General features: G+C 35.9%; 3 protein-coding genes across 7 annotated transcripts; 2 read left to right on the top strand and 1 right to left on the bottom strand.

Moving 5' to 3' along the window:
• Positions 1-514: 514 nt before the first annotated feature.
• LOC133858068 (ninja-family protein mc410) lies at positions 515-4,266 on the top strand. Of its 5 annotated transcripts, none has more exons than XM_062293496.1 (3): positions 515-629; positions 1,835-2,935; positions 3,597-4,266. In XM_062293496.1, the coding sequence occupies exons 2-3, from the start codon at positions 1,927-1,929 to the stop codon at positions 4,076-4,078; spliced, it is 1,491 nt and encodes a 496-aa protein (XP_062149480.1). In that variant the 5' UTR covers positions 515-629; positions 1,835-1,926; the 3' UTR covers positions 4,079-4,266. The 5 variants fall into 5 exon arrangements, with proteins under 5 accessions (XP_062149480.1, XP_062149483.1, XP_062149479.1 ...); XM_062293499.1 differs by having other exon boundaries at positions 521-633; positions 3,603-4,266; XM_062293495.1 differs by having other exon boundaries at positions 527-633.
• A 6,054-nt stretch (positions 4,267-10,320) lies between these two features.
• On the top strand, positions 10,321-12,021 carry LOC133856610 (E3 ubiquitin-protein ligase ATL42-like). The gene has a single exon (XM_062291668.1). It carries the CDS (start codon positions 10,567-10,569, stop codon positions 11,827-11,829), a length of 1,263 nt encoding a protein of 420 aa, XP_062147652.1. The 5' UTR covers positions 10,321-10,566; the 3' UTR covers positions 11,830-12,021.
• Positions 12,022-16,446: 4,425 nt separating this feature from the next.
• LOC133856978 (protein phosphatase 2C and cyclic nucleotide-binding/kinase domain-containing protein) lies at positions 16,447-24,737 on the bottom strand. The gene is made up of 15 exons (XM_062292050.1): positions 23,097-24,737; positions 22,210-22,341; positions 21,848-22,078; positions 21,574-21,699; positions 21,000-21,062; positions 20,701-20,783; positions 20,052-20,283; positions 19,657-19,973; positions 19,414-19,501; positions 19,252-19,318; positions 18,735-19,012; positions 18,564-18,629; positions 18,277-18,398; positions 17,218-17,374; positions 16,447-17,099 (listed from the first exon to the last, which is right to left on the bottom strand). The coding sequence occupies exons 1-15, from the start codon at positions 24,117-24,119 to the stop codon at positions 16,863-16,865; spliced, it is 3,222 nt and encodes a 1,073-aa protein (XP_062148034.1). The 5' UTR covers positions 24,120-24,737; the 3' UTR covers positions 16,447-16,862.
• Positions 24,738-26,720: the final 1,983 nt, after the last annotated feature.

Here is a 26,720-nt window from a genome sequence, read left to right on the forward strand (position 1 = left end):
AAAAAAAAAAAAAAAAAAAAAAAAAAAAAAACTAAAAAAGCAAAAAATAAAGTTTTTAAACTACATACGCATAAGTTATTTAACCCTTTAAACAATTTAACATTAAGGAATGACAGATTTAATCGTTTAAGATGTTTATTATCTAGGGTAGGATATAATTTTAAATAATTTATTTTAATTAAATTTTAAATATTTTATATAATATTATTCATGCTAAAAATAATACAAAAGTATATATACTGTGTGCTTTAATCATAAGTCGGCCCATTTAGGGGTGGGGGCAACAAGTAGAAATGGGTTAAATTAAAAGGACAGGAGAGCAAATAAACCATTTGGACTGGGATGAGATCACGAGAGTAGGTGAAACACCCATAAAAAAATAAAAAAAAAAAATACAAAACAAATGGCCAATATAATCTACACAACAATCACATGCTCAAAGAAAAAGGAAAATAAATAAATAAATAAAAATAAAAAAGAAATAGGCGGTTTTAAACAAATTTCTTCCTCTCCCACTACTTTAGACCAAAATCCACCCTGTTTTCCTCTCTCTCTCTCTCTCTCATATCCTTCACTGTGCTTTCTGCAAGACACCATGGCTTGTGTTTTGATCTAATCTCTCCTCTCATGTAGGTATCTCTCTATCTCCTCTCTTTGGACTTTTTGTTTCCATTTTTGGCAGATTATGGAAATTTATTGTTTTCTTTGTTGGAAATCTATAGGAATTGATGAGCTTCGGTTATTGAATCTCGTAAGATTTCGATGAAGGTTTATGTATATGTAAATATGGGACTTCGATTCTCCTTGGATCGAATCTAATTTAATAGCTACTGGGGCATGCCTATGTTTTCTATGTACGGGCTCAACCCCTCAAGTTTGTTCCTTTCGTTCTCTTTTTGAGGCCTTAATCTTGTGGGTATCTTCAGTTTAGTTCATTTAGGGGCTTTGCATGCATGATTTGGTTGGGGGCAGATCTTGGTACTATGATTCGTTACTGGTAAAAAAAAAATGGAGGGAAGTTTTGAGAAAGCGCGAGTCTTATAATTGTTGTTGATATTGTTTCCTGAAAGTGAACTTCCTGCTCAACTGAGTCAGATATGGTTGTGTTAGGGTGGGTTTTGTGAAGTATTTCGTTTCTGGGGTCATAGGCAATTGGAAAATTTAACTTTGGAAATTTGTCTCTTTATTTGTTTACACACTTCCTGAGCTAGCAACCGGTCTTAGTGTGGGAATGGGATGTAATTAAGTATGGAGGTGATTCAGATTGGTTGTTTATAAAGTTTATTACTTTAGCTTTCTGAAAGTGTATTGATACTGGGTAAGTTTTGTTTCCCCCGTTTTTTGCTCTATTTATTTTAGTTTCAGCTCAGTTTACATGAATAATTCTTGCAAATCTTAGATTGCTTGGTATTTTTCATCGAGTTATGGATCTGGAGTAATTTCTGTAGTTGATCGTATCTTCTATATGCTGGCAATAAACATTTTTTGGACCATGGTTGGAAAATTTGACTAGGACCTCTGTAGCGTCCATGCTCCTGTGCAATTTGAATGAAAATCTTCTTCAGAATTATCCCAATCTGAAATTTATTGGTATTGATAGATTCTGAACCAAGTGTGGTTAGTTAAATATCAAAAAAATAGATTAGGTTGAGCACTGAAATTCTCTATTTCTCTTTTTTCAAGGCCATGCCTGATGACAATATTTTTGTCACCTCATTCTCCTTGTCATATATGGTTGTGGTGTTGCTACCGAAATCCATTTTCTTGTTTGGTACCTGTAATGAAGTCAACTTTTTCAAGGATGTGTCTTTAAGATGGTTGCTCATCATACCAGGGTCAAATTTCTCAGGGAAGTAGTCTCCACGATAATGAGAACTGGAAAAGATTATGCTTGAACCATTGTGATATATTTTGGTGTCATATAAAATGGAAGATGAGAATGGGCTTGAGCTTAGCTTGGGTTTATCCTGTGGTGGATTGTCTGCTAAGTCGAAGGGTAAAAATGGTAGCTCCTCAGATACTAGGACAGAAGAGGGTGATAAAGGGAACAAATTAGTGGATGATTTTAAGAACTTTCTCCATACTGGCACACAGAAGCAAGACTCAAGTACTGGATCTCAGAGAAATGATTCTGTAAAGGTTCAGGAAAACTTTTTTAATGACCTTTCCAAGAACAATACTGAAGGAGATTCTTCTATGAACTTGAATGGGAGAGGAGTCTGGGCTGCAAACAGTAACAAGTCTGCCGAATTGGAGGAGGAAAAGCGGCGAGAGGCAGGTAGCAAGCGTAAGATGTTGTTTGATGAGATAAACCATCAAAAGAAGCAGGAGAGAGAAGCTCATGCTGATTTACATGACAAGACGAGAACATCACACATTTCCATAACAACAGAAGATGGCTCAACTGCTGAAAATGAAGATGTTGCAGAGTCTGAAGTTGAGGGTTCAACCTCAAAGCTTGTTTCACAACATGATGATGGCCCCAAACGATTCTTTGGAGTTGTTGGTTCTTCTGAGGTTTCAAAGGAGGGTCGTGGGTATGCTGATTCAAGTGTTGTGGACTTAAATGGGCAAAAGAGGCTTAACAGTACATCAGAAAATGAATTTAAGCATGGCAATGTGACCTATGGTGTTCCTTTCTCAATTCAATCCGTAAACATGATGAATGTGCCTTACTCTTTACATGTGAAGGAGTCAAACTCCATTGGTGTACCCAGCATGTCAGGCCAACCGCCCCCTGGAATGATGCAAGTGATGCCTTCTGCAAGTAGTGAACGATCAGGGGCACAGAGTGTGAATCCTGGAAACTTGCCACTAATGTTTGGCTATTCACCAGTCCAGCTTCCATTGTTGGATAAGGATAACTCCTGGGGTTTGGTTTCTCAACCTCAACAGTTCCACCCTTCCTATACTGGTAGAGGTCCACCAAACTCAGGTAATATATCTCAAGGTTTTCAAAAAGAAAAAAAATATATATATATATATCTCAAGGTTTTCCTTTTCACTGTTTTATACCTTTTGAGGGAATAGGGTTGGACTGTATGATTGATGGAGAAACGTTTGTCCAATATTCTCAATTGTTACCTTTCCCTTTCCTTCAGCACACAGAGGACCCTAATCTTTCCTGACAATGAACTGGACATTTTGATATGTCATTCTTGACTCATTTAGTCTGTATTGATGCTTTCTCACCTGGCCTAGGACACTAGGTTGATTTATGAGCTAAAGCCCTTGAGAAAGCTGGGATTGCTCAGCCTGAATGTGAGACACATATTCAAAGTTTAAACTGGTTGCGGGTTATCATCACTAGATGATATAATTGCAAGACACCACCCATGGTTTATAGTTCTGCAAGATGTCTTTCAACCAGTTAAATTAGAACCTAAAGTTAAATTACAACCTATTCCAATGGCCTTATCTCTCTGACTATCCCTTTTTATACTGCTAGTAGAAATTCCAGAAGTTCTGCTGATAATTGATTAGTGATTATCAATATTTTGGGCTGTATGATATAATGTTTGACTGTGTTTGTGTCAAGAATCATGATAGGAAATGAATTCTTACCCATTTTGTATTGATGTACTTGCAATCGCAAGGGATAGCACCAAATTCATCAGAGGCTACACAATTTGATGGGAGGACATTAGAACGGGCCAAAGGTGATGGCAAACAGCATGGCCCTGAAGAAGGCTCCTCTTCTCAGGTAGAAGAAGAAGTGAAAGGGAGTAGCACAAACCTAAGGGCAAAAGATGCGTCTGACCGTTCAACAGCAGATGCTTTTTCTCTCAACTTTTCATCTATAAAGCCGGGCATTGCACCAGACGTGAAATTTGGGGGATGTGGCTCTTACCCAAACCTACCATGGGTTTCAACCACAGGCCCAACTGGTAGGACGATTTCTGGTGTTACCTACAGATACAGCACAAACGAAATTAAGATTGTGTGTGCTTGCCATGGTTCCCATATGTCCCCTGAAGAGTTTGTTCGGCATGCTGGTGAAGAGCATGTTAATCCAGAAAATGGCACTAGTGTGGTGACAGTTCCTAGTAGCAACCCTTCTGCCTCTGCTCAGAGCTGATTATGTACCATTATGTTTAACTAGACTAATAATTCTTGACATTTATGAGGAAAAAAACCTGGCTATGGTTTTGTCTCCTCCTGTGAGATTCCTCCTTTTTCGTATTGTACTTGATTAGAGATATTTTGTCTTCCTTTTATCAGTTGGCATAGCTACTGCAATCAAATATTGCAGGTGTTTTGAAATAATCTCCCACCTTGATTCCTTTGTAAAATAATCTTAGGCCTATCACAGTTAGACTTTCTTATTTTTAGAACACCAACATGACCCTCCGCTGGGTTAGGGGATTTCTTATTTTTAGATGTCAAAGTGCAATTCTAAAGGTGACACTCCAAAGGTTGATTATGCTGTACAAGTGAGGGTTCATGCAACTGAACCTGTAGAGTTGGTATGAGGCTTGGATGAGGATGATATGCGTAGGCAAAATTGCATATACTCCACATATTTTGTTCAGACTGAATATCTCCTGTGAATTCTACTACTGGTCTGTAAAATCAACAGGTACTTAATGACCATTAAGCAATGCCCTTTTCTGTCTTGGTGCTAGTTTTTACATTTGACATCTCAAAGTCACCTTGACCTGATGAAGCTTTATGTACATTCAATAAAACCTTTTTGATGAAATAGAAATATCTCAAAATTTACTCGATCGATGATTTTTTTTTTTTTTTTTTTTTTCACTTTTAAGCCTCTTGGTAAAGTGCTTGTACACTTCACAACACTTGTTTATGTTGATCTAGCTCACGTGAAACTCGGGTTCTTCACTACTTTTACCTATGTTTTCGGATTTCCAAGTAAAGAGGATTTGATGCATCATTCTCACGTTTGCACACGCTCACGCTTTCCTCTCCCCATGTGGAGAGACTCTTAGCTTTTAACAAGAGGCTTTCTTTTTCCGGTGTGCGCAGACAGAAGGGAAGAGCTCTCTTCCCTCCTCCTCTGTCCTCATGCATCCCGTCTTGATAAATGCATTATTTTACATAATTCACGTGGGCAGTGAAAATGCTGTATATATACATTTCTCCTTCATCCTATATATACATCTTCTTCTCTTATATCCTATTTTCTCTTCACCTTGAAAGCCAGATGTACCATACATCCGTCTCCTCCTTTGCCCCCACATCTGTCCATCATCTTCTTTGGCATATGCTCCATTTTTTTGTTTCATGCAGCAGATCCCTGGCTCCCCTCCACCTTCTCCTCTGAATCTCTATAGTCAGTGCCTCCCTTTTGTTTATGGAGACTTACATGTCCATATGCGATGTCCGCTAAGCGTTCATCACTGAACACCTCCTTCACCAAACATCGTGTTAATGCTCCTCTACGGAAGTTCTGATCTAATCATTATCAGTGCTATCCTCTTTGTTGTGGCTTCTAAGTTTTCTCGCAACCCCTTTCTTGGATTGTGCGCCAAGAAACTATTGGGTTGGGCCATTTATTTAGCACATTCTTAGTCGGGCTGGCTTGATAGGTTTTAAGACCTAAGACGACAAATTAAGTGAAGCATTTTTTTTTTTTTTTTTATATTTAGATATTAATTAACTAATTTTTATGTTAATTTTTATATTATATATATTATATATGTATTTTATCAATTTTAATTTTAAAAACTTATTTTTGGAGATTTCTAATAGAATAATATGCGACCTTCTTTAAGACAGACATTCAATTTCATTCCATCTTTCAACCTTAATTAGAGAGATTTTTTTAATTGAATGAGCTCTTCAAGACATACTTTTCATCTTTCTCTCGTCTTCTTTTTTCAAAGTCTTAATATCTCAGACATTGAATTTATTTATTTTTTCCATATTTCAGTCGGTAATAATTTTTTTTTACCATAATTAGAGCTTTAATCAGAAATCATTGAGTAAAACTTTTTATCATAATAGGGGCCTTATTTTTATTTTTTATTTTTATTTTATTGAATGGGCCTTAATTATTCAATTACTATTGGAAGACCTTATTTTATTGAAGGCCTGAGGCGATTATTCCCTAATTGGCGAAGAGTTAGCACTAATTCGAAGATGCTGTTAGGGTGTCACATCCCCTCTTTTTATATATATATATTTTTTTAAAAAAAAATAATAGAAAAAGGAGTAAAGAGTTAAAAATAAAAAATAAATAAAATAGAAAATAGAAAAATAGAAAAAGGAGTAAAGAGGATGTGATCATTTTGTTTTCTATGCTTTCGTGGACTTAGACCAATGGTAGAAACTTATATTGAATTAAGATTTAGTGACGTCGCACTCTTTGCCACGTTACTAATTAGTGACGTGGCAAAATTTGAATACCGTAGACACATTGCTAAAAGCACAGTTTTTTGTAATGAGTAATGCTATATATCATATTTTTATTTTAATTCTTTAAAAAAAAGAAAAAAGAAATCAAGAGCTAATGAACATGGCCACATCAACCCAGTGAGATGGGGATACAGCATATAATACTTTTCTATGCAAAAGAGTAACGGTATATACTACGTACACTATTGAGTGCACTTGTGAGGTGTTCTACATCGCTAAAATGTGAAAAAGAATGAGTGGTTTATATAATATTGTTGAGCCCAAACTCATAGGCTTATATAAACTTTTGGGTTGAATATATGTGTTTGAACATGTTATATATATATTATGGGTCACTAAAGGACTTCACAATGTGTCAATCTCCCAACATACACCCCATTCTATTGGGGGATAACATGACAACGCTCATAACCTCTGTAGATCAGCTTGTTGAAAAAATTAAATTTTTTTTTCGGGTTTCCCCCCACCACCCCCCCCCCCCCCCCCAAAAAAAAAATTAAAATTTTATCTCTAATTTTATTTTATTTTTCTAAATTTTGGCCCTCCCAAAGTTTTTTTATTTTTTATTTTTATCAATTTGGCCCCTCCAAATTCTAAAACCAAGCTGGCTCCACCCCTAACCTACATGATAATTAAGTTACATCCATTTATTTTTAGGGCCGACTTTGGGATGAGTTACCTCCTACAAGTTAATTACAACTGGCCGGTCGGCTGGCTGGTCCACAGTTATCAACAAGTTGCAAGAAGACAATGCCATATATATATATATATATATATATATATATATATATATATATATATATATATATATATATGCACATATTCGATATTCCTCGATCTCCTGTACATAAACATAAACATGTGGACAAATATATATATTATAGGGATTTGATTCATACACAACACCATCACAACAACCACACAACAACTCCTCACATGAGGGTGGGCCCCAGTGTGTGGGGTCCACCCTCATGTGAGGGGTTGTTGTGTGGTTGTTGTGTTGGTGTTGTAAATTTAACATTTTCCTATATTATAGTAAAATATAAAACGGAGGAAGTTGTCATAGCTAGAATTGAGCTCCAATTACGTATGATGGAAGTATGTGAAATTTTTCATGCGCACGCATGCACCAAACATAGAAAATAAAACATATTTTTAAAGAAATTTCACCGGAAATTAATATTTAGCCCATTATATTAGACCCAGGAGGTCAATGAAAAAAATTAGATATATATATATTAATTAATCAAAGGTCCAACTGATCGCTCTGGCCACGTCTATATTGTAAATATGTGGTTACAAATAATTTATCTCTCAAAGACAATTCCAAATATATATCAAAACTTCAATCATTTTAATTTGTTTGAAAAGGGAGAGGGAGAGCGGTAATTGTTTTTTTTTTTTTAAAAAAAAAAAAAAATTAAAAATTAAAACTGTTTAAGAAAATACCAAAAAAGTGTTTCTATTTCTTAAAAAAAAAAAAAAAAAAAAAAAAAGAAGAAGGAAATTTATTAAGAACATGTATTTAATTTAATTAGTACCAAATTAAACAATAACTTTCGGCCTGTTTTGGCTGCCTAGCTAGCCAGTCGTTCGTCACCATATATATATATATATATATATATTTGAATTATGATGCTTCCTTTAACCTAAATTATTCATCTAAAGAAAATAAATTATTTGAATTTGTTTCTTGGAGCAGTTGAAAACAATATTATACAAGTCAAAAATCCGCCTGACATAGACAATAATTTCGTATTGGTCACGTATATGTACGTATATATATACTATCTGTCGTGCTTAAAACACAACAGCAATTTTTATTGGATCCCCATGTGCAACCTCAAAGAAACACTGCTGGGTTTCGTGTTTATTCCTTACAGCTTGGTTTTCCCAGATCGATGTGTATATACGAAGAACCCTAGCTAGCTAGCTTTGAAAAAATATTAATGAATAAAAAAGTCTTCTGTTTCTTTTTGACAATTGTTACAGAGGACAACAACCTCCTTTTAGGAAGTCAACGTGTCCCTTATCTCCGGCCAGTGTATATATAATTGAAGATTTTGGTATTTTAATTTATTTTTTTTGCAATATTTATTAACAGTGTAGTTAAATTTATAAGATATTAATTTAATCCCCTGATCAGTTTTCACTTTTTAACTCGTTTTTTGCTTCATTCCCTCCGGCCGTCCAAAACTTCGGCCGGCACTCGTACGTGTGCTTCAAACTTACATGAATTATATATTGTAAACTAGATTAGACTTGCAATATTATATTCTCCTTATGTTTCTTGATTTTTGTCTAATCAAAACTTCAGTATATATATGTAGAACATAATACGCCAATGATATTATGAAAATTGTTTAATTATATTGATTAATATTTTATATCATATGCGTGATTGCATGAACTAACATCCATCGAGGATATATATATATATATATATATATATATATATATAAATTCTTTCTATTTATTTATACTAAAACGTAAATACTTGAGAACTTGTAGAGGCCATATATATATATATATATATATGAATGAGATGCACCGGCCGCCACCCACAGTTATGCTGTCTCTTTCATTCATATATTTATTTCGTGTCCAAACTCTCCGTGGAAGTGTACAGAATCCTTGAACATGTCATTAATTAACTTTAATTAAACCCAAATTTGGAGTTTTGTAGCTTTTTAGCCGACTTAATTGCATATATATATATATATATATATATACACGCCTGAATCATGGCCTATCCAACTCATTGACTTTCCGCCACAATTTTAATGCCAACTAGTTACCACTTACCTCGAATAAGCACCTTCATCCTTGTGTTAACTGACTTGCACATAATCTTGCTAAACGGCGGCTCGATAGTGTGCTATTAGGAGTGATAATTCGTGTTCACGTGTTGAGTTCGGGTCGTGTTGAGATATGGGTAAAAGACTATATAAGTCAATCCTAACCCGACTCATTTAATTAAAACGGATCGGATCCTTCAACCATAACTTACTAATTTCGTGCTGAGTTCGTATCGGACTTGAGAGTTGTGTTAAGAATTGACAGTTCTAAATATCGCGCGCGTGTTGAGTTCGAATCGTATCGAGACATGAGTATAAGATTATATAGGTCACTCTATATATTGAGTTCAAAGGTTGTGTCCAAAATTGACAGCCCTTAATGTTACGTACCGGGTTTAGGTCATGATGTTAAAGTATGTGTATAAGATTATATAAGTCAACCTTAACCCGATTCATTTAATTAAACAGGTCAAATCCCTCAATTCTAACATAGGGTTAATAATTTTTGACACAACCCGTGAACTCAACACAAATTAAATTAAAGGATTAAAGTTGAAGAATCCTAAACTCTGCATGTGAACACAAGCTACCAATTTACCGCCCCTACTCTAACCCCAGCCCCCTAATTTCGTATAGATTCAGGAACCTTGTTAAAAATTGCCTGTCCTAGGTGGTACCACTTTCGTTTGTTGATGCTCTTTTTCTTTTATTTGTTGTTTTTGTCGTGGGGATTTTGTACAATTTGCTCAAAAAAGAAAAATTTACGTCAGCTTAATTGACAGTTTGGCTCGTGGGCAGGTCGATAAGTTTAGAACCAAGTTTCACGCCGATGATGAGGCATGTGGTATATGTGAACTATGAAATGCCGTCAGCGCTTATATATGCATGGTGCGTCTCGATCGCCGATAAACAGCTCAAACTGATAGAAGTAAGATGAATCTTTTAGCTTTGAATGATGTCAAGATGATTCTGCTTACGGTTGTATTATTAACTTTGGAGGTGGAGGGATGATGTCAGATGGGTTTGGTTTCAGGTGCTATTACCAGTTACTACCCCGCCAGGAAAACGCATATATACCAAGTCAGAGGCCAAGAGGTTTTTGTAATCTTCTTCACATTGTCATCACTACTGAATTTTCAAACTTTAAATAGTTGAATCAGGATATTAAACTGATTAATTAAATTAGGACACTCGAGAACATCCTGTGAAAAATTCGACAAACCAGAAAGGATGACCTTTTGGGGGATATGAAGTATACTTTAAAAGCTCCCTCTCCAACTAAACTAGACCTTCTCCACACACAAAAGTCTTTTGACATTCTCCACAGGAATATATATGCTTGCTGGAGAGCTTTAGAATTCTGGGAAAGTTTTGATTTTTCAATAAACCCATGAATCGATTAAGCTTGCTGATCATCTTACTTCTCCATTTCATCTTCTTTCAAGTCAAAGCACAACCTTCCATGAACGAAGAAGATGGGACTCAACAGAATTTTCAACCGAGTGTTGGTATTGTCATAGGAATCCTCTCCGTCATGTTTTCAGTAACGTTACTTCTTCTTGTCTATGCAAAATTCTGTCATAGGGCAGGGTCCGTTCATGGGGAAATTCCACAGAACTTTGCATTTATAAGATCAAGCTCTCGATTCTCCGGGATAGACAAGACGGTGATCGAATCGCTTCCTTTTTTTAGATTCTCTTCACTGAAGGGGTCGAAGGAAGGACTTGAATGCGCAGTCTGTTTATCCAAATTCGAAGATATTGAGATGCTGCGGCTGCTGCCCAAGTGCAAACATGCCTTTCACATTGCCTGCATCGACAGTTGGCTTGAAAAGCACTCGAGCTGTCCTATTTGTAGGCACAGGGTAAGCGCTGAGGATCCAACCATTTTCACATACACAAACAGTATGAGATTGATGAACCAATCGGAGCTACAGAGAGAGGACTCCAACATGGGCCTCTTCGTTCAGAGAGAAGAAGATCATCATCATCATCGGGGGTCCTCAAGATTCAGTATTGGAAGCAGCTTTCGAAAAGCCGAAAAGGGTAATAATAATAATAAGGAAGAGATATTCTTAATCCAAGATGAAGCAGAGGAGCATAAAGTCTTGCATAAGCACAAACACAAGATTGTTGTGTCTGACTTTGTTTTCAAGAACCGGTGGAGCAGTGTGAGTTCTTCCGACCTGATGTTCTTGAATTCAGAGATGCTTACTGCTGTGTCAAGCAACAGATTCTCTTCTTTGGATTCGAATACCGAGCAGTCCTCAACCTCAAGAGCTGTGGAAAATGAGCAGATTATAAAGATCAAGGAGGAGATGGAGATGAAGAGATCGTTCGAGAGCAAGGTTAGTACATTTCCAGGCCTTCCTTCTACATCAGATTCCACATTGAATTTAAGCCAGACGACATCAAGTTATATGAGTCCGGGAGAGAGAAGATCAGTGTCAGAAATTACTGCTCTGTCAAGATATGAACATTCCGGTATGCAGAACAGAATTAGAGAGACTTCTTTGGTGGGAAACAATGTGAAAGAGGAAAGACTCAGGCGGATTTGGTTGCCGATTGCCAAAAGAACAGTTCAATGGTATGCCAATAGAGATCACAGAAGGTCCCAACAGCCTCAGAAAACACAACAAGCATTAGATGTATAGATCAGATCGATACCTCTTCAAGTATGTTTTTTTCTTTTGAAAAGTTCTTGAATTTCGCTGACATTTATTGAGATAGAAGTCAGCTAGAATTCATGGATACAGTATCATGTGGATTTTAGGTACTACTTTTGAAAAAACAACAAAAATATGTAAGTTCAAGAGAAACAGATGCACCTTTCGTGTGTTTTTTTCTATGGTTGTCAATTTATGTTGTTTTAATCAAATACTTTAATTCTTCTCGGCTACTCATGACAAGAAGATCTGTGACTGTAACACTTTTGATCAGATTTATAAATACCATCTTCTTAAGAAATAAGGAGATTTGCTTTCGTTTGGAGAAATTAATAAATTTCTCACATGATAACGAAAGCAACTTGGGCAAGAAGAAAGTGATTGCCACCCTGGTTCCATGAATCAAGCACGTTCATCTCTACGAGTATATTCTAACCAAAACACCCAACGAATCATATCCTAAATTTTTCTGATTTTAGCATGTTAAATTGATATTCTGTCCTTGATGCAGCACGCGATTCTCATGCGCATTCATTTTTAAAGACAAGTGTCGGTTTATATTAAAAATGCACTTGAAAATCACATATTTAAAAGACATATATCAGTTTAATAAACTAAATAAGAGGAATTTCCTCCTATCCGGTTTGGAAGAAAACTTTATCCAAAACCCGAAAGCTATAATAGAACCGACCCCGAAAGCTCAACCTATTTCAAGAAACATTAGGCTAATTAGCATTGCCATAAATGGGTATTTGAAGAGACCATGCCCTTGAAACCATGGAGTACTTTAGGTGCAATCTCCATGGATTGGTTAGCATTTTGTTCTTTTGCTGATACCATCTTTTAGGGAAAGTAGAAACAATAAAGAAGATGATGTTTCTTAAGCATCCTTCTTGTTCCCCAAATTACTCATGCTCGTGGGTTAAACAAGATGCACATACCCGGATTCTCGCAAACATGTGTGACTCTCACATCCAAATGTGGTTCACATAAACTATGCAAATTAACACATGCTACATTTTGTTTCTTCCCCCAACTTTATTTTATTTTTTATTTTATTAGGAGTTCTTTTTTAGCTATTTAAAATAAATAGGTCCAGATTAGGTGGAATTTGAAATAATAATCATAAATCTAAACAAAATTAAAGTTCTGGAATGTCTCATCTTGCTTAATTTAAGCCAATCAACATACAACCAGCTAGGAGTGTAAACGAGTTGAACTACTCGTGAGCTTACTCGAAATCGGCTCGACTAAACTCGACTCGTGCTCGAATCGATTATTAAATGAGCCATTCGTAAACATAAAATTAAGTTCGATTATTATACGATACAAATTCGTATAAACTCGGCTCGACTCGATTAATGTTTGTGAACCCTCTCATATAAGAATCAACTTGATTATTAAGGCTCGACTCGTATATTATTATTTATATATATAGTAAATATTGTCAATATATATTAATTGTATATAGTTTGTTATTTATTTTTATTTTGTTTAAGTTATATAGTTTATTTAACCTCCAATATAAATATATATTGGTTATATGTTATATCATGTAATATTAATTTTTAAATGAGCTCACCCCTCTTTTTTGTATGTTAAATAAACTATATAACTTACAACAAACTCGGCCAAGCCAAGCTTAATTTTTAAAACTCGTCATGAACTCGACCTCTACTCGAGCTCACTTAGCCGAGCCGAACTTAATTTTTAAAACTCGTCATGAGCTCGAACTTGGCTCAAGATCATGATAAATGGGCTCGAGCTCGGCTTAGGTTCGTAATAAATTTAAATGAGCCGAGCTTGCGCATGCACTACTCGCTCTAGCTCGATTCATTCACAATCCTACTAGCAATTGAGGAAATCCTTTTCCTAGCCAAATTCATGGTTTTTTTATAGGTAAGTATGGGGTAGTGATTAGGGGGAGGCCATTGACCGGCTCCCTCCCCTCCTTATATTAAAAAAAACCCTCTTTTAATCCAAAAGAATGAATAAAATAATATAAAAAACAAAAAGTGGATTAAAAATTAGTTTTTTAATATAAAGGGGGGATGGAGCCGGTCAATGGTCTCCCCCCAATCACTACCCCTTCAACCCGTAAGTTGGGTCGTGAAAGAAAGACGAGGATATTGTAACTCTAAATGATAGATTGGGGACGTTACAAAAATTAAAACATTAAGAAAACATTGCAAATAGAGGGGTAGTTAGAAGGGGAACATTTCCTCTTATTTTATTTTATTTTATTCTTTGAAGATTGAATTGATCGATGATGCTAGTGTTTTAGCATACGTATAATAATTGTATATTATCTGCTTCGGGATAGACGTAATGGCTGAGACCTCTTCCTTTGTCTTGAGTGAAAAAGGAAGGAATCACTGATCTTAAAATAAAATTGGATAATTTGTCCTCGTGTTTATCATCAATAATAAAATTGCCAAAAAAAAAAAAACCAAAAAACAATAAATAAGATCGTAAGAAATCTTGCTCAACAAGTACAATCAAGTGACGATCCGTTGTTGTGCTTTTAGCCATTTTGAATTTAATACTCAAGTTTTCAATTTAATAGATTTGAGACATGAGATTTAGGGTCTGTTTGGGTTTGCGATTTCAAAAAGTGCGATTTATAAATAGCGATTTTAAAATGTGCAATTTAAAAAATTGATTTTTAAAAACGCAATTAAGCGTTTGGCAAAATCGCAGTTTGGCCTTTAAAATCGCAGTTTAGCCTTTTAAAATACTGCGTTTTAAAAAAAGCACCTCATTGCCTGCGATTTGAATAAGCACTTTTCTGCGTTTTCAAATCGCAATTTTTTAAAAACGCAGTTTCCAAACGGTTTATTTTCTGCGATTTGGTTTAAAATCGCACTTTTTCTCTACGAAATCGCAATCCCAAACACACCCTTAGGGTGCGTTTGGGATTGCGATTTCGTAGACAATAAGTGCGATTTTAAACCAAATCGCAGAACATAGATCGTTTGGGAACTGCGTTTTTAAAAATTGCGATTTGAAAATGCAAAAAATCTGCTTTTTCAAATCACAGATAAGATGGTGCTTTTTTGAAAACGCAGAATTTTAAAAGGTAAATTCGCGATTTTAAAGGCTAAACTGTGATTTTGCCAAACGCTTAACTGCGTTTTTAAAAATCACTTTTTTCAAATCGCACATTTTAAAATCGTTATTTTAAATCGCACTTTTTGAAATCGCAAACCCAAACGGACCCTTAGTCTATTCTAAATTCGACACCTCTGTTATTCTTTTTATCAAATAGGTAATAGAAATAGTTGTAAAAATATAATTATGCTCCTAAGATCAAATTTTATTTTATTTTTTATTTTTTTAAAAAAAAAGTGGTTGGACTGGGTGGCATGACCAGCTACAACAATGGTTATCAGTGCCATGAACCAACTATGGTTAGGTTATCACCCAATCATTCATGACTTAAAAAGTAGATAAGCGACCGCAAACCAACCCTCAACAAAGGGTCAGCCGCTAGCCATGACCCCCTAATAGAGAGATGGGTCGTGACAAAGTAGCTCCTAGCCGCTTTCTTTTATTTTTTTCATTGTTTTAGATGTATATCTTAGGAATATAATTTTATTTTTACAACTATGTTTGTTATCTATTGGACGAAAAACTTATGGAAGTCTTGAATTTGGAATGAACCTATCAAATCAATCAATTTGAAAATTAAGGTCTTAAAGTCAAAATTACCAAAACCTAAAATCCAATCTCAAATCTATCAAATTTGAAAACTAAGGTCTCAAAGTCAAAATCACCATAAGCACACGAGGTTCTAACTTCTAACCTGATTTTCCTTTTTTTCTTTTTTTTTTTTTTTTTTTTAATCACTAGTTAATAAGTTACACATGCACGTAGAGGGCTTTGGATCAACAGCTTGGTGTTTCATCATATTTTTGAAGGGGAAAAAATGTTGTTTAAGGTAGAGCTAATTAGCATAATATAAAAAATATTGACTTGATCTATAAGCTTTGTTAATTAAGCTAAATTATTGATTCACCATATATTCCTGTCTAATCCCCTTATATCTTTTCATTATCGTGATAATGATAATTACTGTCATGGTTCAATAATTTGTTGAGTAGGTGTGCTCTGTCCACATGACAAATATATATTTTAATGGGTAGGACGGTGTTTAAATTTTGTATTAGGTTAAAAAATTGATAGGGCAGATGAAGTTGAGGTTTCGTGTAATGGGGTAGTGCTCAAGTTTCAATTTTTTTTTTATTTTTTTATTTTTTTTTAAAAAAAAAATAAAAAAAAAAATAAAAAAAAAATCTACAAGACTTCTAATATAATCCAAATCTTAAGAGCACTTCTTTGTTAAAGAAACATATGTTGTTTGAGCATGTAATTCTTAAGCACATACTTTTTATAGGATTAACATATGTCAATTTAATAGACTAGACTGAAAAATAAATAAATAAAAATTCTACGGCCTAATTTGAAAGAAAACTTTGTCCCGGATAAATCTCAGATCTGAAATCCACGTTCCAGCATGATCCCACAAATATCCACATACAATCCATGTATGAACAACAATAAGAATACAAAAGGGATAACATAAGAAAGAAAAGTACAAATCCATTTGGCCAATCGGAAAGCTAGAATTTCATTATGAAACGAAAAGGAAACCTGATTCATTTACATATACAAGCATTTACATTAGACAAATTTCACCAAAAAAATAAAAATCTATTAACTGACCTCCCCTTTGAACTAGTTAAATGGACAATTAGGTGGCAGAGAAAGCATCCTAAAGGAAAATTCTTCCATTTCTATCATGTAATAATTATTAGGAAAAATGAAAATATATATATATATATATATATGGGATTGTGACCAAGTTTGAGCCTGAAACTTGATCCTCATTTTCTCCATTGACTCTGCATGTCAGGGTTTTAAATGTTCAAACAAGCAACTAGTCAGTCTCATCAGAGAGAGTAGAACTCCACGGGCGAAAAGTTTAAAGAAAGAAGTGGAAACCTCCAAAAATCATTCTTCTACCAGTCATCAAGCCATTCAGGAGTGTTGAGTTCTACATCCTGAGACGAGGAAACTAGAGTGCAGTCCTCGGAGTGAGTTTCCAAATGTTGCACTATTCGGGAGGCGATCTCATGAGGGACGGGAAAGCTATGATCCGTAATCCCTTTCCAGTCAATACCATCAAACCATGGATGACATCTGATGGAATCTGGACCTTGGCTTCCAAGTCTTGTATTTTCATCAACTTCAAGTAACTGAACAAATTATTTATCAGAATAAAGAAACTGAAAAATCCTTAATATATAAGCACCAAGTACAATTAATTAAGAGTAGGAAAGGAAAAACGAAACGGCTAAGTAGTCCCAATGATACCTTGGTGAGAAGATCAACAGCTTCAGGGCTGAGAGTCTCTGGAAGATTTAGCTGTCCTTTAGCAATCTTAGCAAATGTATCAAGCTCACTTTCTCTCCATGACCCAAATGGCATTTCACCATGCAGCATGAAATATATCAAGACTCCTAATGCCCACCTGCACATTTAAACGATTCAGGGAGCTGCAGACGGTTCAAAAAATACTGTCCAAAGAGAATACAAGAAAAATAATCAGACTACAAATTCAAATAAGAATTACAAGCTTCCATATTCAAAAACCTATTTAACATACTATGACCCATAACCATCGTACTGTAGATAGTATAAAAATGGAGAATCTGTTCTCTTTTTGTCAAAGGGGGGGAGGGGGCAAAATTCTAGAAAATGAAAATTGATAAGTAATTGAATGAAGTAGAAGGTCCCACCGAGACTCTAGAGAATTCTACAAAATTCTAGAAAATTGTGTAGTGGCTTCTCTTGAACTCTTTCCTTACATGGTAAGGATATTTTGAGTTCCTCCTTAATCCTGGGAGTCCTTTCTGATGATTCATGACATTATCATGTGTCATACTATAAATTCTTCAACTGCTTGAGGAGACATTGTGATACTGAAGCATTCCGATAAAGTTCAAAGATGAATATTGTTCTAGATGTTAAGAATGCCTCTTTATAACACATCTCTTGGATAGTTCAAATTGTAATACTTAATTTACATGGATTCTATTAGTAATTTGCTAATTCATTGTTGTAAAAAAAGTGCTGTTATTATCCCATAAATTTTAAAACAGCAGATCCAACTTTTCTCAGCAAATCCCATTGTCTCTCATAATGGCGGCCAATGTCCTCACAATTACAGTTTGAATACTTCTACCTTCATCTTTTGTAGTTGTAATAATCGCTGATGTTTCAGCAGTAATCATGCAGTCTGCTCAATTATGAATATACACTAGCATGGAAAGTATATAATTAACTACCACATATGTTTCTCAAAGGACTAGATGATAAAGGATATCTAGGCTTTTGAATGAAAACGACAGTACACTACAAATGCAATTTTACCAGTCAGCAGGGAAACCGTGGCCTTTTCCCTGGACTATCTCTGGAGCTAAAGAATCCGCCATTCCACAAATTGTAAATGTCCTCTCGCCATCTAACCTCTTCCCAAATCTGAAGTCCACCAGCTAGCATACAGCAAAAAATAGTAAAATCATAAATGCATAAGTCTCTACATATCACTTTTCTTTCTTGGTGACAGAAAAGGGAATACTACATCCATGTGCAGTTATATTACTTCGATTTAGATATCCATGAAGACAATGCAGCATAAAACATGGTACAGCACTAACCTGTAAATATCCTCTTTGGTCCAACATTAAAACATCAGGGGACACACCTCTGTAGAGAACACCATTCTGAAACTCAAATAAGAAAAATAGAGAAAAGGAACTGTAATCAATATACAACAAAGAAGGAAAAAAAAAAGGGGAAAAGGACGGAGCAATGTCCAGACATCAAACCTTGTGAAGATTTTCTAAGGCTACTACAATAGAGGCAGCACAGAACCGGGCAGACGGTTCATTTAGTGGGGTATGAAGTATGGAAGCCAAAGGGCAAGCAAGGCATGTATTTAGCAGCATGCCAGCATGCATTTGATCAGCACAAGTGCACAGAACCTGTGGAACACAAGCTGAAGGACTCAAACTCTTCATCAGATTCTTCTCTTTTAGGACTTGTGCTTCCTTTCTGAGACCTTTGACCTTCTGCTTTGAAAATCTTTTCAAACTAAGCAGATTTTCTGACAGCCAATCAGTGTTGTACAAAAGCAATTCATCAGTATACTTCATCAAGCATATGCATCCTCCTATAATCACTATATTGCATTTGTAGCATGGGGAGGGATTGTTGATTCATGAATACATGTTATTTCATTTTCGTGCATGTTTTTGTTAGCAGGTAGGCCACCCATGCAAATAAGCCTCAAACACTAATTCCGACAAGGAAACAAAGTGTATGATAGCATACAACAACACTAACCTGAGTCTTTTAAAAGTACAAGCCCAATCTCACTGCAATCAGTGGAATATAAGCACATTTTCCATTCCTACATAGAAAATTCCATTAGATGATATTAGAAGAAGAAATATTTTCCATGAGTTCTTTGCAACATAGCTAGAAGCTGGACGCAGTATCCCTCACCAAATCAGAGAGCTGGACTTTGGCAAAAGCTGTAACATCAACACTTTTTGCAGATTCCTTTGGAAAATCAGAGGAATAATCCCTAGACCTAAACAATGAAAATGTATAGTATCAGGGATATGAAGCACATTTCATGGTATCAATCAATTTAAAGGGGAAAAAAAGTGTCATAGTTTGTCCAAAACAACTCTAACATGAAATTTCAAATCGAAGTTTGGATGTGAAAATATGATTACAACGTACTTGTGATCATCCTGAGAAAGCATCGTTAAAGGGCCAACAACTGAATCAAATTTTTCCTTCATTAAAACAGCACATACAACATTGCCCATAGCAACTGCTCTCAAGGAACCTATATCTTCACCAACAAGTGCCCATTCACCAAAATAGCTTCCCTCGGTTTTCTCCACTGAGAGCTCCAGGCTGCTCTGGGAATTATTATTCTCTTTTTGATTGTCAGACATGAGGCTGGAGACGTGTGAATTTCTCAATAAATCTGTGTCAAAAGTAATTCTCACTCGTCCCTTCTGGATAATGTACAATGCAAAGATGCCTTCATTCTGCAAATGGATACTGAAGGAATATGAGAATAAAAATACAGAAGATGCTGGATTTATTCTTTAAGAGAGCAACTTTACTTTGTCAACTATTGTCTGCCCATCTGAGAAGGAAACTTCAGAAAGGGAATCTGCAATGTGACTCAGCTGTAAGATTGTCAACCTCGAAAGAAGATCTACTGATCGAAGCAACTTCAAGGATGACAAATTAGAGAACTCTGACATCAAAATTCCTCGAAAATCTTCTCTCTTTAAAGCCCAGAGAGTTCCACCAGTCACAGCAAGGACAGAGGCCTGTAGTGGTTTGTTATACCTATAGTGCCACAAATACCGATGAAAACTATAAAAAGTAATTACATGCCACTAAGGTAGACAGAGACAAACAGATGAAGAAAAGCCAGGAAATGGATTTGACATGTTTCAGAGAAACGCCCCAGGTTTACCATGGATGTAAAAAGAAAAAAGAAAAAAAAAAGGCCATCAGCAAGCCACACGTGTATGTGTTAAAACATCGAAAGTCATGCTTAAATAGATTCAAAACTATTATCGGCAGTTTTCCAGTTCTGATAATGTCTTACAATCCTGAATTAAGTATTTATACACCAGTGGAGATTTTATTGCAATTACCAATGAGAACAATTCATCCACTTCCGGAAACTGGAATCTGTGTGAACAAATCAAATCTTTAATTTACCATTAAATATAACAGTGATAAAGAGAAACAGCTCACATTAAAGCCAGCTCCCCAAAGGATGATAATTTCTCAGCTGTGTATCGATGTAGAACCCTAGGGACCTCACCATTTTGTTCTTCCTGCCATTAATGTACCCATTCAACAACCATTCTCATGAATCTAACTGAAAATAAGCAAGTATAAACAACGTAAAAGATATCAATTGAGTTAATAAAATATAACTTCATTGTCCAGGATAAACATCATGTTAATAGATTATTTTAATACAATTGAAGAGATCTATGGAATGAATTCCAAAAATTAAGACAGTTTAATAAAATAACCAAAATAAGAACCTGGGTTGCCAAGACCTCAAATTCCCCACTGCCAACAACATAAAAGCAGTCGCCTTCACCACCCTGCAAAATGTAATGATCGTGACACTTTTGCAAAACTCCACCCAAAATTGTGTTTAGAATGCACTCTCATTCTTGCAAGTCCACAAGCAACTCAAGCCAGGGTACAGTGTTGTGGATGAAATTCTCACATATATGTGCATGCAATGCGCAAGGACTTGTTGACTTCATACAGCTTACCATTTTGCAGATCAAATTTCCTTATGCAGGGTGTACCATTAGAAATTTTGTGCAACTAAAAATAATGTGTTGTTTATCAATCTCAGAATATTCAACAAAGCAGTTTCAGATGTTTCAATTTTTTTTTCTTCATGTTTATGCATTCACATATCCCAAAGTATAACATTAATAGTATTACATCCATATTGCCATTTGATTCCATATGCACTTTGAATTGTTGGGAATCTTTGAACGATTTCCAGCCCAAATGTTTTGTAAACAAGATCAAGATTGTGTAGAAGAGCTTGAGAACTCCAAACAAATTTGAGAAGAAGTTGAGTGCTAAAAAACTGGCCTGTTTAACTACAACTTCCCCTGGCTGGACCTCAACTCTTTGCATGCAATCCAACAAAACATGACACTGGGTATCAGTAAGTTTTCTGAAGAGGAAATGGTCATGTAGTGCTCGTTCAATGTGTGCCTGTAGGATGGAAGTAAGTAGCATTTGAGAACCGATAGTGGTTCAGAGTAAGAACTTGCTACTAAGAAAAATCTATACCACTACTTTATTTCATATAAATTTTATGCTGAATAAAAGAAAATATATATAAACAATGGAGAAGGTTTACTTCTTCTTCCCAAGTCTTCCTGTGGGCTGGAGATGGAGGAATCCAAAATTGCCCATTCTCTAGGGAACTTTCGATGGCACGGAGACGTGCCCGTGATAAATCATGCCTTACACGATGGTTCCTAGTGTTCCAGCTAAAGGTAGAAGGAGACTCTGAACCTGTCACCTCTATAACGTGAGGAACTGGGGGTCGTAAAACAGCACCAGGAGTTGCTGAGTGACCAACAGCAGTCTGACAAGAAAAGACTATAAGTTCACTTGGTAACCCATAAGGACAACAATTACACAAAGAAAATATAAATATATGCATATATTTTTTTTTAGAAAAAGAACAAATATATCGCAAACAACAAGCCCTCGTACGTCAGTTAGCCCATTAACATGCACAACGATCACAGTAATATCATCTGTACGAGTTTCATACTGCAGCCAAAGTCTATAAGATTCTGCAACAATTGCGGCACAAGCATCACGGGCATCTTTAAATTTTGCAACCTGGAAATGTAGTGGCTGAGTGAGGAGCTTTGACAACCAAAAGAGGAAAGATAGCAAAGGCATGATATTTAGCAATGAAACTATTTCTAGACATGAAAATGTAAGTAGCGCAACATTGAGATTTGAAAAGGGAAAAAGGAACTCATCAATTAATGGACCAACAATAGTACTAAATAAAGAACTGATTGTATTAGCCACAAACAGTAGAATGCATTAACAAGCTCAATATGTGAAATCAGATAGCTGGAACATCCAAAACAACCTCATTATTAGCAATTTGACAAATATATATATATAGAGAAATTTAATAATTACTGAATTATAAAAAAAAAAAATTAAAACTAAAATTAAAAATTTTTTTTAAAAAAAACCTGAACTTAACCCACTTCCATGTATGACACATAATTCTAAGATCCTTTCTTGCTAAACCAAAGTATAACAGCCGCTTTTTTCTAACATTCATTGTGTTTTTCCCAACCAAGCACATGGCTGAATTTTTTCAACTATATTCACAACACTTCCTGAATTCTAAAACATCTTTAGCTTTTAAATCCTAAAGAGGTTATTGAAAGTAGATTTATGCAACCTATGTCTATCTCGGAGCTTATACGGGCAGTATATATGTGCAGAGCTTCATTATATCACACTAAAGGCAACATCGAGTATGAGAGTAGTAAGATGAGATGCATTCAGAAGCATCGGCCTATACTTCTTGAGATAACGACTCAAAAAAAAAAAGAAAAAGGGAACCTTACCATGTCAACCACGGTTTGGCTAGAAAGAAACTCGAACACCCCATCGCTAGCAAGCACGAAGAAAGGATGATTCGCTGTGAGCTCCAAAACAACAATTTCAGGGTTAGCAACCACCCCAACGGTCTCGGCAATCGAATCACCAATACTCCGCGTAAAAGCCGTGCCGGGATACATCCCATTGGGCACCCACAACCTCGGCGGATCGCCATCATCACTTTCTTCAGTGCCCCAACACTGCACATCCGGGTTCTTCAACCCCTCAATCTGATCCAACGTAAGTACTCTGGCGCCACAAAGCTTAACCCTTTCGAGCTCATCCACCCGAAAAGGCGTCTGATCAATTGAAAGGTCCACTGCTACAATGTCCTTCCCTCTCCGCTCCGCTATAACCGCCCTCGAATCACCGGAATTCGCTACGTATATAGTCCTACCGCGAACCAACACAGTGATTGCAGTGGTTCCACTCATACTATCATCCAAATTATCAACGTGTAACTGCGAATTGGTCGTTAAAAACGCACCGTGGCACGCTTCAACAGCATCAACATGAAATTTACTATGCCTAAGCAGGTTTTCACACAACTTTCGTTTTACGAACTGCGAACACTGAGCTCCGAATTCGCCATGACCATCGAAGACCCCGAAGAAATGCTCATTTGGGTCGGTACCAAATGGGGTGTGAATGCAAAAGCTGTCCTGGTTAGCCTTATCAAGAGCATCAGGGTAATACCCTCTTTGAGACAGAAATGAATACCGCAATTCGTAGTTTCCTGAGGGAACCTTCACGGTTCTCGACCCGTCTGGAGGTAGAAACTGAGCCGAAACCCTAGAGAGCCGGGTGATGCCGACCTCTGGGTCTCTGGTGAGGCTCAATTGGTTAAACTGGTCTCTGATTTCGCCGCCTTGGCCGTCAGAAGAGCCCGGAGAGAACACGGCGATCTCGTCCGTGCTCGCATTTTGGGCCCCTTTGATCCTCGGGGTCGTAACGTCGCCGATACAAACCCTCGAATAAACGCAACCCATTACTGAGAACGAAGAATTGAGCCCGACACAGATGCCAGAATCGGCAGAGTATTCATCAGGTTCGGGCTCACGAGTCTCTCTGTTTTCTGGGCTCTGCTTAAACAATAGCAACCCCAATTCTAAAAAGATTACCGGTAAACCAACTTCCGGTAAGCCCCTCTAATTCCAAAAACAGCTTGAGCACGAGATTAAGCACGAGAAACTCTGGACAAAATGTAAGAAAATCTATCAGATTTCACTCAAACCTTTATCTTCTAAACTAGTCAGACTTGCAAGGAGAAAGGATAAGGAAAGCACGACACTCTTTTTAATTGCCAATAACTGAAATCCCGTGATTTTTGTCTAGATTTTTTTTGGTGAGCAAATTTGAAAAACCATGCGTTCTTGATCTACTGTACTGGGGAACCGTTACAAAACAAAAAAGAAAAAAAGAAACTGGGAAATTGAATAAAAAAAATAGATATTAATAACAAAGATGGAGCGAGTACTTTGCGGAAATTGGAGACTTGTGCTGAATCGCAATATAAAAAATACAAAATGAACAAAGAGTTGCAGAGACAGAGACAGAGACAGGGAGAGATAGAGAGGCTGTCAACAGTCTAGTGGTGAGGAGGGCGCGTCAGAGAATGCATGTGTCATGTGTGGGAAGATCGGACTTGACCCGTCTCATGTCTTTTTTTGCTTTTCTGTGCACTCGACTGCTCCATGTGCTGCCCTTCACGCGCGCCATCTTCAGGGCAGGAATTATATTTTTTATTGTGGAAAACCAACTAAAAAAAAAACACTTTCAAACAAAAAATAATAATAATAATTTTATAATTTATTTTATAAAACTACCCAAACTCCAACGCCCCAGGCCTAGCCATATCCCAGATTGAGAATTAGGAAAATGCTTATGCTATGCTCGTGCAGATTAAGAGCATTAGTAATGGACTAGTCAATATTTATTTTTATTTATTTTTCTATTTTAAAAATACTATACATCTCACGCTTCAATTTTTTCTTTATTTTATTAAAATAATTATTTTTTTTTTTTAACTAATCTCTCTCTCTCACCCATTTATGGCTTACTGGTCGATCAGGGACGAAAGTCGGCCTTAGTGATCCGACAGTGTCGAGTGGAAGGGCTGTCGCTCAACGGATAAAAGTTACTCTAGGGATAACAAGCTGATCTTCCCCAAGAGCTCACATCGACGAAAAGGATTGGCACCTCGATGTCGGCTCTTCGCCACCTAGGGTTGTAGTATGTTCCAAGAGTTGGGATGTTCGCCCATTAAAGCGGTATGTGAAGCTCAACTCGCCGCTCATGGGTGAAATTCGTCGCTAAAGTCTTATCCGTCTTTAACATACACGTCATTTTTTTTGGCTCTGTTTTGTTAAAAAAAAAAAATATATTTTCTATCTTTTGTTTTTCATTCTTAAAACAAAATCATTAACAAAAAAAAAACTCTTAAAAACATTACAATAATTTACACCTTTTATGTCACCCAATAACCTTTTTTTCAAACTAAAAACTTAAAGCACGTCTTAAAATACATTAACAAATAGAGTAAGTTGTTGTCACAATCTCAACATTGCCGCACTCACCGATAGCCTGAAACACTGTGAAAAGCCAAGAAACCCGTCCCGCCATATTCGCAACCAATTTACGTGCGTCGTTGTGCTTGTGTTCTAGAGGAGAAAGAGAGGGGGAATGAAAAAATTGGGCAAATTTTGTTGCTTTTGCTATAGTTGCAATCTACATTTGGAGAGAAACGGTGGCAAATTCAAAATACATTGTTAGCTTTGGACTTTGGAGAGTCCAATATGGAGTGCTTTCAATGGGTTTTAGTCAAAATTTAGCTTAAAAATTGCATTTGACTAATACAATCCTAGTCCTATATATTCTCGCAAATTATACTTTATAAAATTATCTTAAAAAGATTATTTTTAAAAAAAATCTCTGAATTTTCCTATATATTCTCGCAAATTATACTTTATAAAATTATCTTTAAAACATTATTCTAAAAATCTCTGAATTTTGTGAAGCATCCTGTTCCACACAAATTATGGTGACTTATTTCATCAAGAATTTGTCCCTTCATAAGCGAAACCTCATAGGCATACCTTTTTTTATTTTTGTTTTTCAATAATGGAGCAAATAGAACATATGATTAAAATTTATAATTGTCAAAATAAAAAACAATGTATTAAATATTATCGAAACAATTGTCAAGATAATTTCGTGTTTCAATCGCATCATATGAGTCTATTTCTGTGATGTAGGATAGACCATTTGATTAAAAAATTTCCATGTATAGTAATTAAGTGGCCCCTCACAAGATTATCACAAGGAACATATCTTGATGTGCTATTAATAGGGTGATGGCATTAATAATGCTAGAATGAAGACTTTTGTTCTTCTCTTATCATTCTAAATATAATGTTACTTTTAAAACTATTATTAAATTTATAATAAATCACTATTTGGCCGGGATAGATTTAGAGGGGGCCGGTATAGGCCATGACCCCCATCCCCCCTCAATTCCACAAAAAAAAAAAAAAGGTAAAAATACAAATTATAAGGTAAAAAATATAAATTTAGCCTACTGGTCCCTACCA

This window comes from Alnus glutinosa, chromosome 14 (genome assembly GCF_958979055.1).
Source record: "Alnus glutinosa chromosome 14, dhAlnGlut1.1, whole genome shotgun sequence".
NCBI lineage: Eukaryota > Viridiplantae > Streptophyta > Magnoliopsida > Fagales > Betulaceae > Alnus > Alnus glutinosa.